Consider the following 14433-nt stretch of genomic DNA (forward strand, 5'->3'; position numbering starts at 1 on the left):
ATTTTATCTCTGCATATAGTCTAGCATTAAACTACAAACATTTTATTCTCAATAAAGTGCAAATTATATGAATATTTAAACCTACATGTAGGATTTCTGAAAGTGCTAAATAAGTTTGTTTTGTTGCTTCAGGTCACTGATATGATGCTTCAGGACAAACCTTACCCTGATTGGGGAAAATCTGCAAGAGCTTTCTGGAAGAAAGGAAATGTTAGGATCATTTTATTCTGGTAAGAAATTGTTTCATTTATTGATTTTTGCCTTGCATGATTCATAAAAGACTTGAGTTGGACGTAGTTTTTTTTTTTTTAAAGATACACAGAATTCTGTGTAGAGAGGCATTTCCCGTGGATACTGTGTTCCATTAAGATGATTAAAACCATCATGCTGCTGATTATATGAATTACTTTCTGCTTACACATTGTTGCATATACACATTTACAAGAGATACATTTGCTAATATAGTAATACATATTTTACCAGAGGTAAGTAGGTTTTTGATTCAGCAAAAACAAGCTGTAATTTTCGTCAATGAAATCTGCTATAAAAATGTCTCCAGTAAATTCTAAATTTCCAGTATATTTGACAGGATGTAATTTTGCTTTGAAGGAGTTACACAGAGAGGAAACCTCTTTACAAATCACATCTGGCTCATTGGCATTTCTTCTTTATGTAATTTCTTTTAGCTCTCCAGCCCAATCATTGCAATTAAAAAATAATCCATGTCTTATAGAACTTTATTTTTCATCGAGTCACCGTTATTTATGTGTATTTGAACAAGTTTAGACAGAAAAGATACGAATAAGGAGTCAGCAAGAAGGGCACTTTGCATGGCTGGGTGATACTGCCCAACTACAGAGTCAACCAGAAGTATGAAAAGGTGTGTACTAATGCCCAGAGGGGCTGGGGTTGATGATAACTTGTGCCGGTTACATTCCATCCTGTTTCCCTGCCTTTTGAAATGATAGAAAAAATATTTTGTTTGTTCTTGGATTTAATTCTGGGCCTTGACTTCTTTTTTCCTGTACAAGCTACAGAAGTCAGGGGGCAGAATATACACTCTAAGCTATCTTTGTGGTTTAACACTGTAATTAAATTTTGGCAGAGTTATACGGCATTTTGAACTCAATTCTTAGAAGGTAAACAAAAGTAGATTTCAAGTAGTGTTGTAAAAATGAGTATGATTTTGTGGATGTTTATTTATACCTTGTCTCTATGAGTCAAGTGTGGCTTATTTTTATGGCGCATTTAACCTTCATATTCTTTTTTCCCTGCGTGTCATCTCCCCATGAAGCTTGTCTGAATAATATACAATATAATAATTATAGAAAATATTTATTGAGGATATGTTTTGCTGCAGGCACTATGCTAAGTATTTAACATTCTATTTATTTATTCATTTAATCCTGACAACCTTGTAAGGTAGGCACTGTTATTGGGAGCATAGGTCTCTATCTCCAGAGACCCAGTGTTTAATCATTACACGAGACTACCTCTAGAACAAAGGATACATCAGTGTGCAAATTTCCACATGATTAACCTTACTCCTGTTTTAGGTTATGGTGCTATATTGAGAATACGAGATTCTGGGCAGTGATTCCACCCTATAGAATTCTTTATAGAGGTTGTAGGAATCACAATTTTAAAAAAGGTAGATGTTAATATTAAAAGCACTTATGAACTATCTTGAAACAGTATTAACTTACTATGGTTACATAAATTTTATTTTGAATAATGCATCTTCAAAGGCAGCCTGCTGATTATTGTTCAGTATGGAAAGTTACTCAGGTCACATTTGTACTATTTGTGAAAGTGAGCCATGTCTATAGTAATCTGAAGGCCCTCTGATTTTTGTCATTAGCTACTCTTAATTGCTGATTCAGTGGAGAGGAATCCATACTGGATTTTTCCTTAAGCATCTTAGTGTGTGTTCCTTGAACATTATTACTCAGGTCTACCATCCCTTTTATATAAATGGGCTTATTTTTGACCTATGTGATAACATCATTCCAAATGATGACCTAAAGAATATTTTAAGTATTATAAGAATAATTTAATTAGCCACTGGCAAATAGATAATAGAACAATTCAATTCAAAAAATTCACACTTATCCTTGTAGTCATTTTTTTGGTAAGTTATTGATTATTAATAATATGGGAGATGGTTTTTCATTGTTATATTTCAAAAGTAGTATTTCAAATCAGGGAGAACATAAAATAACTGGAGGAAAATTTAAATGCTACTCTAAAAATATTTTTCCTATTTTATCCATTTCTATACAGTTAGATTAACTTGTCAACAGTTCTCAGGGTTTTAAAAAAGGAAAATCTGATGCAAAAAGTTGAATATGGAAATTATGTGGGAAGCAACACAATTTTCTGTTTTGTTCATACTTTTTGGTTAAAAGAGATTTAGCAAGTATAAAGGGCATTTGTTTTCTTAGCTCTAAGAGATAACGTACAGAAATCATTGGCAAGGTTTCAGATGAAACAAAAGATAGTATTTACACAGTATGTGTTACTCAGTCAAAAAAGTGCTGTTTTCTTTTGATGTTGCCCCAGTTAAGGGAAGAGAGATTAGTGTGAAAAACGTATGCTGGAGAAGAAATTTTGCAAAGAAAAGCTTTCTTAAGTTGCAGTGTGATTCTGTGTAGCAGTTTTAACAGTACAACATGCAATTTTGTTCTAGTAAACTTGCCTTTTACCAACGTGTAGCTGCTTTAACTCACATGTGTCTGTCAGGAACTATTTCCCTTGCAACTGTGTGGCTGAGTTCTTCCCTGATTCCTGTGACAGATGTCTCTATATTGAAGAAAATGGTTCTTACTTCTATCTCTAATTGTGCCAAGATAACGCTGCTATAACACATGGGCTTTTTATGCTGGGGGTGAGACTAAATTGTCTTTGTATATGAAAATACTAAATGGGGGCACCTGGGTGGCTCAGTCGGTTAAGCGGTTAAGCCTTTGGCTCAGGTCATGATTCTAGGGTCCAGCGGTCAGGTTCCTTGCTCAGTGGACAGCCTCCTACTCCCTCTCTTCCCTGCTCCTGCTCTCTCTCACTGTCTCTCAAATAAGTAAATAAAATCTTTAAAAAATGAAATGAAAATACTAAATGGAAGAGGGAAGAATATTTATAGAACTTCCCTTCTGAAATCACTCTCCCAGCCCTTTTGATAATTAAGAAGAATAAAGACCTAAGAATTTAAACTCTAGGTTAATTCCATATGCTGTTTCTGTTTTCTAGAGGGGCCATGAAAAACATTTCCACTCTCTTGTATCTGGAGCCAATATATACATAAACAAAGATATAAAAAAGTGAGAAATATGCACCTGAAACTCACATAACATTGTGTATGAACTATACTCAATAAAAAAATTAAAATATATTAAAATCAAGTAATATGTTTATACTAGCTTCTATTTCCTCATTTTATTTATTCCTTTGTGGCACAGTTTGTATGCTTTTTATGGGAAGCATCTTGGGATAATATTTCCCAGCAACTTAACTTTAAAAAGAAAATTAGGGAGACACTACTCTGTGATTAGTAGACCAATAGGTAAAAGGAGAGATTGGGAAATCTGGGGTTCATTTGGGCTTCACAAATACTCCAGTTCTTTTTTATTTTTATGATTTTATTTATTTATTTGACAGACAGAGATCACAAGTAGTCAGAGAGGTAGGTGGAGAGAGAGGAGGAAGCAGGCTCCCTGCCGAGCAGAGAGCCCGATTCAGGGCTCGATCTCAGAACTCTGGGATCATGACCTGAGCCAAAGGCAGAGGCTTTAACCCATTGAGCCACCCAGGCGCTCCCACAAATACTACAGTTCTTTGCCTTCCAGACACAGGAGAGGATTGCACTTTTCTGCTGACCCCCCGTCCCAACCATATCACTTGCTTTGACCAATTAAAGTGTGAGTGAAAGTGGCATATGTCACAGCTAGGTAGAAACTTTCTTCTTTTTCTTCTTTCTTGTCTTCTTCTTCTTTTTTTTTTAATTTTTAATTTTTTATAAACATATAATATACTTTTATCCCCAGGGGTACAGGTCTGTGAATTGCCAGGTTTACACACTTCACAGCACTCACCAAAGCACATACCCTCCCCAATGTCCATAACCCTATACCCCTTCTCCAACCCCCCCTCCCCCAGCAACCCTCAGTTTGTTTTGTGAGATTAAGAGTCACTTACGGTTTGTCTCCCTCCCAGTCTCATCTTGTATTCTTCTTAAGTAGGCTCTAGGCTTAGCATGGAGCCCAATGGAGGGCTTGAACCCATGACTATGAATTCAAGAGTCAGGTCTTAACTAACTGAGCCACCCAAGCACACTTAGGTAGCATTTAATTGACAAAGAAAAGCACAAAGGGAGCTCTTTTGTCAGTAGCAAAAATGGAAGTCTACATCTAGTTGGAGCCCTCATCATTTAGGGAACCAAGCGTAAGCCAAGAATTCTTAACAACACCGTGGTCATATAGTGTGAGAAATAATCTTTTGCAAATATTAAGCCCCTGAGATGTGGGGATTGTTTGAAACTGAATCCTGCTGTGTACAGAAATTGATCCTAGGAGCAGAGTGTTGCCATAACAGAAGGCTGGAATTTTTATCTTAAGGGCTGGACAGCAAATGGCAAACAAACAAAACAGAACCACTGATGATAGAAGCTGGAAAAATGATAACCCAGTTGTTATAGTGGCAAACATTTGTTAACACTGTGGTCTGCAATTACTTCAATGCTCTAGGAGAACCTGATAATGATTTTTAAAATCATTTAATGGTTTAAAAAATTATTTTTTAAATGATTAATGATTTTTAAAGATTTTATTTATTTTATCAGAGAGATGGAGAGAGACCACAAGTAGACAAAGAGTCAGGCGGAGGGAGAGGGAGAAGCAGGCTCTCCGCCGAGCAGGGAGCCCAAGGCCGGGCTCGATCCCAGGATCCTGGGATCATGACCCAAGCCAAAGGCAGCTGCTCAACCGCCTGAGCCACCCAGGCACCCCTATATTTTAAAAGCTACTTTATCTAGTGCTATAATGGTTTGGGTGGACATCTCTTCATCATGACTATTGTAATCCTTACCTGGGAAACAAATGTAGCCACTTCTATGTGTCCTGTTTTGAAGATCACAGTCATTAGTAAAGTCTAACAAAATTGTTTAGCTTTCACCAGACAAGGGCTAATCAAGAAATGATTATTATCTTAATATACATGGTCTGGGAAAGTCACATGATAATCGCCAAATGACAATCAAATATAGTAAAGTAATAAAAAAGACCTAAGAATCAGGGGAAAGGTCAGTCAGAAAGGATTTAGCAATAGCTCTCTAGTATCCGAGTACAGGGATTCCTGGTATGATGACTGCAAGTTTCTTTTCTTTGTTCTTCAAAAGGAATGTGTTTTGTTATTCTGTGTGATCCTTTTCAGCTCTGCCATGTTATTTTCTATCATAAGATTAAAATATTGAAGAGAGAGTAATTCTGTTTGCTTTGCTCCAGAGGGCAGAATAGGGACTGCTATAGTTTGAATGTTTGTGTCCTTCCAAAATTCATATTTTGAAACCTTAATGCCCAAATGATGGTACTAGAAGGTGATGTCTTTGGAAGGTGCTTGAGTCATGAGGGTAGATTCTTCATGAATGGGATTAGTGCCTTTATAATAAAGGTTCCAGAGAGATTCCTAGCGCCCCCCTCCCCATCATATAAAGACAGGAAATGTTGGCTGTGAACCAAGAAGAGGACCTCACCAAATGAAACCGTGCTGGTGCCTTGACTTTAAACTTCTCAGCCTCCAGAACTGTGAGAGATTCATGTCTGTTCTTTTTAAGACAGCTAGTCTATGGTATCTGTTGTAGCAGCCCAAGCAGACTAGGATATAGGCTAATGAACGTAAGTCACGTGGATGTAGATTTAGATTCATGTCTGAAAGAATTCATGTCTGGAAGAATGGGAGCCTCTCAATGCTAAGTTAACTTGCCTGATGATATGCTGGATTTCCTGTCAGTAGAAGTATTTCAGCAAAAACTACCCTATCCATTAGGGATACAGTAGAAGGATTTTCACATTCAATGAGAAAAAAAAGTAAATCACTTCTCAATTTTCATCCAACTTAAAGATCCTATGACTCTACATGCTTAACTAGAAAAGTATTATTCTTTTTTGGCTTTATAATGAGAGGGTACTAATTTTAATTTACTATGCTCTGTATAATTCCATCATAGTTATGAGGAAAAATTTTACATCAGACAATAATTCATGAAAGGTTCTGGGGCAACTATAGTATGCAAAACTTTTTGCCTCACTTCCCAAATAATAAATTAGCCTGTGTCTTTTCTCTGGATGAATTTTGTCTTGTAGCCTTCAGCTTTCCTTCCATTTCAACATGTCTTGTGAAACGGTTGTCTATATTTAATTAAAAACTGCCTCTGTAACTGAGAAAAAGCAGGACATTTCTAGCCTAAATCAGGTAACTGTACCTATTGAACCAGTCACCTTAATTTTAAACACAACACAAAGTTAACAGTCTCCATTTAAGTCTGGCTTCTAAGCAGAGAGATACAAGTTTTCTGCTTCTGGATAAAAAGGTGATTGATGTTGCATTACTGTCTTGTCACATTACTGTCATATTATTTGGACGTTTTTCATTTAAAAAGTAAATTCTCTGTTTATGCCTGAAAGTTTTAGCTCTTAGACATCTATTTATATCTGGACATTACACAGTCCCATGCCCCTCCAGACTTAATTGTGCTGAATTAAGAGCAAGTCTGTTTTTATTAACTTATTTAAATCAATACTTATTAAGTGCTGAATGCAATGTGCAATAGCAGTTAGAAGCACAAACTCTAGAGCCAGCTGCCTAACTTTCAATCCCGGCTTTCCTACTTCCTATTGTGTATTAGTCATTATTTTGTTTTAACTGGTGTTATGAGTGCTGTTACTCAGCACCAGGTGCTCTCCGTGGTGCTGAGAACACAATTCTGAAAGAAAATAAGGACTCTTGACAGCATAATTTTCTGTCTGATGAGAAATACAGGGTGTGAGGGGGCAGGCAATGCCAGCTGTGGGTGTGGGTGCTGTGATGTGGGGCTTAGAGAGCTCCAGGGATGATTTTGTAAAGGAGCTAGAGCCTAAGTGTAATCCTAGGATCAGCAGGCCTCAGATGGGAGGAAACGGTGATTGGATATGGGAGTGAGGCAAAAGGAAAATTCAAGTGTAGCTTTGAGTATTTAGGCTTGAGCAACTGAACAGATGGTGATACTGTTCACTGAGATAGGACCTTGTGGTAGGGGAGTAAGTCTTGGTGGGGGCGTAATAAGCCAAGATTTGCATGTTGAGCTTGATACACTAATTGGGATATCTTATAGAATATAGTCAGTGGTATTGTAATAGCATTGTATGGTAACAGATGGTAGCTATGCTTGTGGTGGGCATAGAATAATGTTGTGCATTTGCCGAATCACTATGTAGTATACCTGAAACCAATGTAACATTGTGTGTAAACTCTACTTCAACTAGAGGAGAGAGAGAGAGAGATACTTAGTAGAGAGTTCTTTGTATGGATCTGAACATGAAGACTGAGGGATTGAGATTCAAGACAGAAATATTACTAAAATTTGTGTTTCAATTTATATTTTCACTCTCACCTAGATATTGTTATCTACATGTATCTGGTTATTGAAAGAATGTGAATTGATGTTGAATAAGAATAAAAGATCTGTGATATAACCTGTAGAGCTCTTTTATCTGGGAACAGGCAGAAGAAGGATCCATAAAGAAGACAGAGAAAGAGAGGACAGAAAGAATGAAAAATAGGGAAAGTATGTATTAGAGAGGCCAGGATAAGATCAAAATACAGAGTATCTATAGGATTTTGCTGGTGACCTCCACAAGAATGGTTTTCTGGAATGTTTCCAGACATGTACTGGGTTGAGCTGTGATTAGAAGAGGAGGAAGTAGTACAGGGGTTATTGTCAGGAGGCAAGAGAGAAGATTGGAGGGATGTCTGTATATTTAGAAATGAATATATTCCTTATGAAAAAAATTAAATATTTGCTGGTTTGCTGTTTACTGGTTTGTCTTGTTCAGAGCATATTCCTTTTTAGAAGAGAGCTCATTTCAAATTATTGTCTGCACAGATATTGAACTAGAGCCTCTTAAATTAAATTAATTCTGTGGTAAAAATTTACCATGTATGTAATTTTCATTCTTTAGTTGAATAAATAGTTCATAAGGTTTTAAATTAAAATTCCTCTAAAATTTTAAAAGAACTGTACTAAAGTCAAAATGATGATTAAATTCTCTAAATATTTTTGCCTATATCACATTTCTTTACTGTGTATTTAAATTGAATTTAGCTAAAATACAATGTATTTTTGGTTTCAGAGGTAGAATTTAGTGATTCATCAGTTTCACGTAATACCCAGTTCTCATTACATCAAGTACCTTCCTTAAGTCCCATCACCCAATTACCCCCATCCCCTCACCCTCCACCCCTCCAGTAACCCTCAGTTTGTTCCCTAAAGTTAAAGAGTCTCTCATGGTTTGCCTCCCTCTCTGTTTTTATCTTATTTTATTTTTCCTTCCCTTCCCCTATGTTCATCTGTTTTGTTTCTTAAATTCACATATGAGTGAAATCATATTGCACTTGTCTTTCTCTGACTGACTTATTTCACTTAGCATAATACCCTCTAGTTCCATCCATGTCATTGCACATGGCAAGATTTCATTTTCTTTATGGCTGAGTAATATTCCATTGTATACAAATATCACATCTTCTTTATCCATTCATCTGTTGATGAACATCTGGGCTCTTTCACTCATTTGAGTATTGTAGACATTGCTGTTATCAACATTGGTGTGCATGTGCCTCTTCAGATTACTACACTTGTATCTTTGGAGTATATAATTAATAGTGCAATTGCTGGGTCATAGGGTAGCATTATTTTTAACTTTTTGAGGAACCTCCATGCTGTTTTCCAGAGTGGCTGTACCATCTTGCATTCCCATCAGCAGCGTAAGAGGGTTCCCCTTTTTCCGCATCCTCACCAACATCTGTTTTTTCCTGACTTGTTAATTTTAGCCATTTTGACCAGTGTGAGGTGGTATCTCATTGTGGTTTTGATTTGTATTTCCCTGATTCTGAGTGATGTTGAGCATTTTTTCATGGGTCTGTTGGTCATTTGCATGTCTTCTTTGGAGGGATGTCTGTTCATATCTTCTGCCCATTTCTTGACTGGGTTTTTTCTTTTGCGTGTATGTGATTTTGGATGCTGAGTTTGATAAGTTCTTTGTAGATATCACAGTTCTTGAGAGCAGGAATAACATCTTACTTATTGTTTTCCTAGGACTTAACACAGTATCTGACACACAATAAGCATTAAGTACATTCTTGTTGAATTAATTACTTTGGTGAGGACCTTCAAAACTGGCATACTCCACCATATTTCTGAAAAATTCTTCAGATAAAAGACTTCATTAATGATGCAACATGGGGGCTTAAGTGGGTAGGAGAAGAATCAATGAAACAAGATGGGATTGGGAGGGAGACAAACCATAAGTGACTCTTAATCTTACAAAACAAACTGAGGGTTGCTGGGGGGAGGGGGGTTGGGAGAAGGGGGGGTGGGGTTATGGACATTGGGGAGGGTATGTGCTTTCGTGAGTGCTGTGAAGTGTGTAAACCTGGCGATTCACAGACCTGTACCCCTGGGGATAAAAATACATGTTTATTAAAAAATAAATTAATTAATTTAAAAAAAGACTTCATTAAAACATTGAAACAGTAATTAAGTATTTTAACTTTATGATCAACTGATGCTTTACAAGAAAATATATAATGCTTATGAGTTATTTTTTTCTGAAAATTTTTAAGAAATATTAATTTCAATACTTCAAAAATCATTTTGGTTTCAAATCACATGCGTTCTCTATAACTAGAAAGTCAATTAAAACACTGTGAGCTGTGTAACTGCAGTGACACAATATCAGCCCCAACTGACCATGAAGGTTTTTATCTTAGGATCTTCTCCTTATTTCTTAAAGGTAAGTGAGGTTTAAGGAAAAAGAATTAAATAAGTTGGTCTTAAATTGCTTAATAGGACCTCTCTATGATAGAGCTTTATTCCAATTGCTAAGACCTGAAATAGTAACATTGAGCCCAAGAGTAATCCTTGGATTTATGAATTTTTGAAAGAAAATTTCCCTTCAATAAAGGCTTAGAAAGACTGTATAGTTTTTCTTTGTAACAAGAATTGGTTGGATAGTTATTCCTCTTTAGTCTTAAATCTGCTGGTTGAATGGAGTACTCCCGTGAGCCATACAGCCTAAGTCATACTTATTAAGTTTCTAAAGTGTAGGTCATGATTCCAAAACACTCCCTTGAGTTTGCACATAATAGTATAAATGCGTAAAATTAAACTGGAAACAATAAATTCTAGAGGAAAGTAGGCAGCATTTAACCAAGTATAGTGACTTCGACTCATTTGTGAGAATCTCTGCCTGTCTTCATTTTTTCTCACGAAGCATGGGCCCCCCCCATCTCTAGTAGACTAAAAATGCAAGTCTTCCATAGTAACAAAACTCCAGATATCCTACAACTTGATCTGTTAGAAAGCCCAGACATTGGGTCCCTGGGTGGCTCAGTTGGTTAAGTTATCTGCCTGTGGGTCAGGTCATGATCTCAAGGTCCTGTGACTGAGTCCTGTGTTGGGCTCACTGCTTGGTGGGGAGTCTGCTTCTCTCTCTGCCTCTGTCCCTCCCCCCTGCTTGTGATCTCTCTCTCTCTCCATCTCACTTTCTCAAATAAATATAAAACCTTAAAAAAAAAAAAAAAAGAAAAGAGAAAAAATCCCAGACATTTTCATTCTTGCAGTTTCCTCACATCTTCCAGGATCCATTGGTGGTGTAGTTTGAAGTATTTGTCTTCATTCTGCAAATATTTATAAAGTGGCCACAATGCATATGTCTCAGAATAAAATGCTGCTACGATCATGTATTTTGATGGCATAGAAACCCTCCTTTAAAAAAAAGTGTTTTTGTGTGTGTGCTTTGATCAAAACCTGCCTAGTAGAATTAAGATTTTTTATTCAGGTCATAATTATATCAGAATAGCTATCATTCTTTACTTAAATCACTCTAGTTAAAATTGGCTATCACCTTTTTGCATAATGACTGAGGAGCAACAAAGTCTCAGTGTCACCAAGGTGTAGCTGGTTGTTTAGAACCCATGATTCACTGTGGTTCATATCTGCTTCCAAGATTGGCCACCCACAACCTTAAATTTGTGGTACACTCATCACTGTTGGAAGCTCACATCTGATTGGTTTTTGAACCAGAATTGCCAGTAAATAATACTCTCATGATCTCTGCAGGACAATTCTGTCACCATACTCAAGTGGAAGTGAGTCATTGTTTATTTTGTGAGCCATTGATCAAAATGAAGGGAGATGAAGACTCCAGGAGAGGACTCATCCAAGACAAGTTGAGGATTGTGACAGTTCTCATGAATGTGTGGTTTCTTTCAGGGACCAGACCACTACTGCTGTTGGTAGCCCTGTCTACTATAATCTCCACCAGCAGTGCTGGTTCCATAATGCCAGCTCTTACTTTCAGAATATCCTGTTCTTACCTTCTCCCCCCAACCCCCGCCACCCCTGGCCAAAGACCCTTGTACTTTCTCTCTTTTTAGAAGAAGGGATGGATTGAAGATTGAAATGTTTTGATGTTTGTTTTTAGTGCCCAAAAGAAGCTATAAAACTCAACATCTAAAAAACAAATAATCCAATTAAAAAATGGGCAGATGACATGAATAGACATTTTTCTAAAGAAGACATCCAGAAGGCTGGATGCTCAACATCACTCTCATCAGGGAAATACAAATCAAAATTACGTAGCAAACTGAATCCAATAATACATTTTAAAAAATCATTCACCACAATCAAGTGGGATTTATTCCTGGGATGCAAGGGTGGTTCAATATTTGCAAAGCCATCCATGTGATATATCACATCAACAAAAAAGGATAAAAAACAATCATCTCAATCGATGCAGAAAAACATTTGGCAAAGTACAACATCCAGTCAGGATAAAAACACTCAAAGTAGGTTTAGAGGGAACATGCATCAACATAATAAAGGCTATATATATATATATATATATATATATATATATATAAAATCCCACAGCTAACATCATACACATTGGTATAAAACTGAGAACTTTTCCCCCAAGGTTAGAAACAAAACAAAGGTGTCCTCTCTCACCACTTTCATTCAACATAGTACTGGAACAAAATTTTCAGTTGAAACTAATATATGGACAGTGTTCATTTAGAGTCAGAATGACTCTTGTATTTCTTAAGCCACATGTCAGAAAATGGAACAGAGTCCTCAAGAGGTAAAATAGGAATTTATAGGTAGGAGACGTGTGTTACATAAAATATATGTTATTGACTGAATGTTGCCTGCCCAAAATTCATATTTTAAAACCTAATCCCCATTGTAATGCTGTTTGGAGGGGTGCCTTTGAGAGGTGATTAGGTCATGAGAGTGGACCTCCCATATTGATGCTCTTACAAAAGAAGCACCGAAGAGCTCCTTCACCCCTTCCACCCCATAAGGACACAGTGAGAAGACAGCTGGCAGTGAACCAGAAAGCAGGCTCTCACCAGATACTGAATCTTCTGGTGCCTTGATCTTGGATTTCCGAGACTCCAGAACTGAGAAAAATAAAAGTTTGTTGTTTATAAGGTACCCAGTCTGTGGCATTTTATTATAGCAGCCCAAACAGCCTAAGACAGCACTTTCAGCAAAAATAATACTTTAAATATTCTACTGATTTGATCTACAAATCTAATATTTTATTTTGAAATGTTTCCAACTTACAAAGATGTTGTAAGACTAGTACAAAGAATTCCCATAGACCTTTTATCTATGTTCCCCAACTGACAAATTTTTAAGACATTTGCTTTAGTCATTCTCTCTCTCTCTCTCTCTCATTTACTATACAATTAGATAAGTATAGTGTATCAATATTAATTTCCTGATTCTGATAATTGGTCTGTAGTCATGTGAGATAATGCCCTTCTTTTAGGAAAGAATAAAGATTTCATTGTATCCCCTAACTCTTTTTTTTAGGAAAGAGTAAATACTTTGTTGTATTTTCTAAAAAAGGGCATTTTGTTACATAAACAGTCCAATTGTCACAATCAGGAGATTAATATTGCTATAATACTTTTTTTAAAAAGATTTTATTTGTTTATTTGACAGATCACAAGTAGGCAAAGAGGCAGTCAGAGAGAGAGGAGGAAGCAGGCTCCCTGCTGAGCAGAGAGCCCGATGCGGGACTCCATCCCAGGACCCTGAAATCATGACCTGAGCTGAAGGCAGAGGCTTTAACCCACTGAGCCACCCAGGCATCCATTATTGCTATAATACTTTAATTCACAGCCTTATTCAAAGCTTGTTCATTGTCTCAAAATGTTCTTAATGGGACAAATAACAAAAAAGACAAAAAATAAAAATAATTTTGTTTTGTTTTGTTTTCATTTGATTCAGTACTCAGAAGCATTTGTGTTTGGTTTTGAGGCTTCTTTAATCTAGAACAGAAAACTTACCTTTCGTGAAGGCCTTTTCAAGATATGTAGTCTTTTGCAGGTACTAAAATAAACTCTTTTCATTCAATGATGAAGATTTCTTAAAACTCTTCCAAGATTTCATGAGCCTTAGACAACACATCAATCATATAGGATGAATATTTTCCTATAATACAGGCATTTAGGAACTGAAGATATTCTTAGCATAACACATTTTCAATTTGACTCAGTGAACTTTTGAAAAGTAAATGTTGCGCTCTCCCAATCTTCTTTAAACCTGTCCTTCTATTTGTTTTATCTAGTTCAGAATCAGAAATACTCTAAACCAGCATTCAGTAAGCTCCAAAAATAGACTCCACTGGGCTAGAATTGCAGAGGATGGAGTAAACCTGTGTCATGGTCCCAGCTCCCAAGAACCATGCAAATGAGTTGGGCAAGTTAAACTCATAAATACAATGAATGGCAGATATCCTGGGATGGTTCGTGAACAAAGATTAAATTGTCTCCTACTGACCATGAGTTCCATGTGGAAATGGGACATTTCCAAAAAGGATTAGGGTAGTCATGGAAGCATTCATAGAGGAAGTTGGATTTCAAGGCCCTTGAAGGAAGGAGAGGCCAAAAAGAAGCACAGAGAAGCAGAACCAGGACCCTCAGGAGACGGCAGGTCCAGCAAGAAGCAACAAGAGTACTCTTACAGGAAGACTCCAACAGCTTGTGTTTTCAGGTCCAGTGGGTACCTGACAACAAGAAATCCCTTTCCTAGATATTAAGCATCTTACCACAGGGCTGAGTTTCAAAGTAGGAATTGCCCACAGTTCTTAGAGTCACTGGGGTTCTGAGCAA

The 14433-nt window shown here is 36.8% G+C and overlaps 1 protein-coding gene across 4 annotated transcripts in view; it reads left to right on the forward strand.

Annotated features, from left to right (window-relative positions):
* TMEM117 (transmembrane protein 117) overlaps positions 1 to 14433 on the forward strand; it is a 476788-nt gene that overhangs the window by 304715 nt on the left and 157640 nt on the right. For all 4 annotated transcript variants that reach the window (XM_059404805.1, XM_059404806.1, XM_059404807.1 and 1 more), the window contains one exon: positions 133 to 230. In XM_059404805.1, coding sequence (XP_059260788.1) covers positions 133 to 230 — 98 coding nt within the window. The remainder of the gene's footprint in view (positions 1 to 132; positions 231 to 14433) is intronic.

The sequence above is a fragment of the Mustela nigripes genome, chromosome 6 (assembly GCF_022355385.1).
Source record: "Mustela nigripes isolate SB6536 chromosome 6, MUSNIG.SB6536, whole genome shotgun sequence".
In the NCBI taxonomy this organism is placed as follows: domain Eukaryota; kingdom Metazoa; phylum Chordata; class Mammalia; order Carnivora; family Mustelidae; genus Mustela; species Mustela nigripes.